The sequence below is a fragment of the Ochotona princeps genome, chromosome 21, assembly GCF_030435755.1.
Source record: "Ochotona princeps isolate mOchPri1 chromosome 21, mOchPri1.hap1, whole genome shotgun sequence".
NCBI classification, from domain to species: Eukaryota; Metazoa; Chordata; class Mammalia; order Lagomorpha; family Ochotonidae; genus Ochotona; species Ochotona princeps.
This window is the reverse complement of record NC_080852.1, coordinates 568030-570111: the sequence shown is the minus strand read 5'-3', so window position 1 is coordinate 570111 and position 2082 is coordinate 568030. Positions and strand designations below refer to the sequence as shown.

The 2082-nt window shown below is 47.9% G+C and overlaps 1 protein-coding gene across 1 annotated transcript; it reads right to left on the bottom strand.

Moving 5' to 3' along the window:
• Nucleotides 1–387: 387 nt before the first annotated feature.
• Nucleotides 388–622, bottom strand: LOC131482918 (SS18-like protein 2). The gene has a single exon (XM_058679149.1). The coding sequence runs from the start codon at nt 616–618 to the stop codon at nt 388–390; it is 231 nt and encodes a 76-aa protein (XP_058535132.1). The 5' UTR covers nt 619–622.
• Between the last annotated feature and the right edge of the window lie 1460 nt (nt 623–2082).

Below are 2082 nucleotides of genomic sequence, written 5' to 3'. Positions count from 1 at the left end.
CTTCCGTCCGATGATTCACTCCCCAAGTGAGCCGCAATGGGCCAGTGCGTGCCGATTCGAAGCCGGGAACCAGGAACCTCTTCCGGGTCTCCCACGCGGGTTCAGGGTCCCAAAGCCTTGGGCCGTCCTCGACTGCTTTCCCAGGCCACAAGCAGGGAGCTGGATGGGAAGTGGAGCTGCCAGGATTAGAACCGGCGCCCATATGGGATCCTGGGGCTTTCAAGGTGAGGACTTTAGCCGCTAGGCCATGCCGCCGGGCCCTAATCTTCATATTTTTACAATAGGGATTTCATTCACATTCTGAGTAGTTGAATTCGCAAAGATTTTGTGTCCATTTTGTAGGAGAGGGATTATATTGGCTTCTTTTCACAATAGCCAACTGGAAGGTTATTTGGCTTGTGAGGTACTGGCTGGATTGGCATCTGTAATGGTAGCTAGATAAATGAAATTTCTATGTAACACATGCTGGTACTGGACACACTCGTGGGCTTGGCCCTTGTTCTGGTACTGCATGATGCAGCGGATGAGCTGATCATTCTCCTCCAGGAGCCGCTGGGTCGTCTCCTGATTGATTTCAGCACTGCCCCACAGCCAGTCAGGAATGAAGGCCACTGACATGCCAGGGAGCCTGGCAGACACTCAGCAACTCTTCTTTCTTAAATCTCAGTTTGTTAATACTTATGTGAGAGGAAGACAGAGATAATACAACAGAGTTCTTCCACCTGCTGGCTCACTGTTCACATGACTGGCATGCCAGAGCTGGCCAGAGCTGAAAGCCAGGAACTCAATCTGGGTGTGTGGAGCCCAGCAGCAGCTAACATTTTGAACACTGAGTCTGCCTCCCCAGAGCGTGTAATAGCAACAAGCTAGATTCAGAGCATGCAATCAAACCTAAGAACTCCAACATGGGATGTGGACTTCTTTATTGGTCTCTTATTGGAAAAAAGTGGGCCCTAACTTGTATTTCTTTGGTGTAAAGTAAGTAGTTTTGACCTCATGCAGTTCCTGTGAGTATTAAAAATGAAATAATTCACATAACAGCACAGAGGGTTTGGCACATGTACGAGGGGGAAACATTAGATATGAGCAGGTGCAGCTGCAGGAATCACTGATGTCCAATTCTGTCCACTGTCCTTCATCACAGTCCCTGCTTCTCTGTTGTATTTGGAGGTGCTGTCCTGTACATCGATTTCCCATGTGTTACACTCAAAACTCATCTCCAGGATTTTCCAATGTCTTTTTGCCCGGCAGAATGAACATACCTTTTATTATTAATTCACTTATTTATTGTAAATGAGTGAAGTAAGTAATTGAAGAGATTAGCAAAGGCTATCTTCCTGTCTTGAAGCACTAGCAATGTTTTTGGGGTGTGGGCAAGATCACTCCAATCAAACCTAGGGTGTTTTCAGAAGGCCTGGCCTTATAGCCACAGCAGGCAGGCTGGGGGTATGGTGGGCACTGCCAGAGCTCCTGTGGCCTTTAAGCAACAAGCTTGGCAGCGGGGCAGGCATGCTTAATGAAAGGGGAGGCTGTCCTAGCCTGCCTGCCCTGGAACAAGCAGAGGGCTGGTGTGTGCTTAAAAGCACTGGAGGAGTATGTGAGGAGTCAGACTGCACAGTAGGCAGTTCGAATCCCCTGGTACCTGGTAAAATTATCTTGTAAACTGTAAGAACTGGGTTTTCCCCTATTTCCTTATCCTTCCTGGAGCAACTCTTCTTTGGGAGGGAACAAAAGGATAGAATCAGCAAATCAATCCCCATCTCTTAGAGCTGTTGCCACATCCAAAGCAGTGAGACAGGGCTCACCCCAGCTCCCCCAAATCTCAGCTCTGGTCCTTGTCAAAGGAATTGCACTTGAGCATTCTGGTTCAGGATGGTGTTGTGGGGTGCAAGCAAGACCACTCCAGACTATCTAGCGTGTTTTAAGGAGTCTTTGTAAGCCAAGATTGGTGATTATGGGGCCCACTTGAAATTAGCAAATCACAAGTCCATGTGACAATCCAGTCTGAAAGGAAACACCAAGAGGTTTTACCCTGAAACACCAAGAGGCATTACCCTGAAGCTCACCCATGAAAATGAAGAC

Coding starts and splice junctions, on each gene's coding strand:
- LOC131482918 (XM_058679149.1), bottom strand. CDS start 618: ATGTCAGTGGCCTTCATTCCTGACTGGCTGTGGGGCAGTGCTGAAATC.